A 1983-nucleotide genomic window follows, 5' to 3' on the forward strand; every position below is an offset into this window, starting at 1 on the left:
CACGCTCCGGCCCCCCCACCCGGCCCGGGCGGGAGTTTGCACCTCTCCCTGCCCGGGTACTCGGGCCGCCGCTGCAAAGCCAACTTTGGGAAAAGTTTTAGGGGGGAGACTTTGGCTTTGAAGTGCCCAGCTCTGCGCTTTCCGACTTCGGGGGCCTTTCCAGAAAATGTTGCAAAAAAGCTAAGCCGGTGGGCAGAGGAGAACGCCTGTAGCCGGCGAGTGAAGACGAACCATCGGCTGCCGTGTTCTTTTTCCTCTTGGAGGTTGGAGTCCCCTGGGCGCCCCCACACGGCTAGACGCCTCGGCGGGTTCGCGACGCAGCCCCCCGGCAGTGGATGCTCGCTCCGGCTCGGGATCCGCCCAGGTAGCGGCCTCGGACCCTGGTCCCGCGCCCAGGCCCTTCCCAACCCACCAACGACGGAGCCGGGGTCGAAGGCGGCGGCGCCCAGGGGCCATGCGGGTGAGCCGCGGCAGCGGCTGCAGCGGCCTGAGCGCCTGATCGCCGCAGACCCCAGCCTAGCCCATCTCCTTCTCCAGCCCCCGCCCTCCACCCTGGCCGCGGGGGCGGCGCGCTCCGTCCACGCGTCCGGGGCCCCGCGGGGCCGGGCCCGGAGTCGGCATGAATCGCTGCTGGGCGCTCTTCCTGTCTCTCTGCTGCTACCTGCGTCTGGTCAGCGCCGAGGTGAGTTGCGACCGTGGTGGGGCTGGTTCGTTTCATTCATTACCTCCGCCCCCACCTTTGGCCGCCCCCTCCCCTCCCTGCAGTGAACTTTGGACCCTTGCAGCCCGTGGGCTTGGCGCTGGGCGCTAGGTGACCTCCGAGGGCTGAAACGCGAGGTCCGGGGGGTGCCAGGCTCTCAAGGGAGCAGGCAGCGGTGGTTTTCTTTCCCAGGGGCGATCCTAGATCTCCGCGCCTTTAGGCTTCGGGAGAGGGTGTGTGTGGACCTGTCTCCCACCCCTCAGGAACCCGAGAATAAGCCTCTTCCCAGCTGAAGGGAGAGGGGGTGGGGTGGTGCCGAGGGTGCAGAAGACAGCGCGTCCTCCCAAGCCCACTTGGGTTCCAGCTTAGGTTCTATCCGGGACCCGGCTTGCACGGAAGGTGCGAGCTCGCGCAAATGGTTGCAGCCACGCCAGACGTTTTTGTATCCAGAGGTTTGCGTCCCACCCTGGCTCCGGCTCCCGGTCGGGATGGGCTCCCTCGGGCCCGCACAGGGCATGCCCAGCCCCAGAGCGCGGTCCTGGAGCAGCCTGTGTATTGGGCGCGGCGGGGGTGCCGAGAGACCGGCTTCGGGCACTCGGGATTAGGGAGGAGTGGGGGCTCTTAAGGAATCCAGCCCTAAGGCGGTGTGTGCCTGAGGCCCCGCCATACCTGCGCCCGCACCCTGCAAGAGGAATCGCTCTCCCTGGCTTGCAGGGTGCGGAGCGCGCCGCCTGGAAAAGCCTAGCTGCAGGGAGGTGGGATATAAAAACGTCCGCAGGCGCTATCGGGTCGGATCAGTCCCCCACCCCGCCTAGCCTCACGTAGCAGTGAGTTGGCAAGTCTACCCGGAATCCAGGTGGGAAAGGGGGCGGGGCAGGTAGGAGGCGCGCGGTGGAGGGGATCGGAGGGCAGCGGGGAGCGCGTCCCGCCTCGGCCGGGTCGCCTGCCCCCCGCCCGCTCCCGGGAGGGCTGGCCCCTCTCGGTCTCCTGCGAGGCACAGGAAGAAGGCGGCGGCGGCGAAGGGGTTAAGGTGAAGGGCTTCCAGGCCGCGGCCCGGCCTTGGGCCGCCGCCAGTGCAGGTTGTTTTGACCACGCAGGAGCCGTCGCCGTCTCCTTTTGTTCTCGGGGCTCCTCGAGGGCCGCCGGCCGCCCGCCCTGGGGCCCCGCCCTTCCGCGGCCGCCCCCCGCGGCCCGCACCCGGGAGGGAGGACGCGGAGCTTGGCCTGGCCGCCTGCAGGCTCCTCCCGACCCCCCCCCCTCTCCTCCTGCAGCCCCCCGAGCCG

The 1983-nt window shown here is 69.4% G+C and overlaps 1 protein-coding gene across 2 annotated transcripts in view; it reads left to right on the top strand.

Moving 5' to 3' along the window:
• The first annotated feature begins 6 nt into the window (after positions 1 to 6).
• PDGFB (platelet derived growth factor subunit B) overlaps positions 7 to 1983 on the top strand; it is a 19891-nt gene continuing 17914 nt past the window's right edge. For both annotated transcript variants that reach the window (XM_025050611.1, XM_006917406.2), the window contains exon 1: positions 7 to 682. Coding sequence is in view for 1 of the 2 variants with exons in the window: in XM_006917406.2 (XP_006917468.1) it covers positions 620 to 682 (63 nt within the window). In the remaining variant the exon portion in view is untranslated. The remainder of the gene's footprint in view (positions 683 to 1983) is intronic.

This window comes from Pteropus alecto, unplaced genomic scaffold (genome assembly GCF_000325575.1).
Source record: "Pteropus alecto unplaced genomic scaffold, ASM32557v1 scaffold157, whole genome shotgun sequence".
NCBI lineage: Eukaryota > Metazoa > Chordata > Mammalia > Chiroptera > Pteropodidae > Pteropus > Pteropus alecto.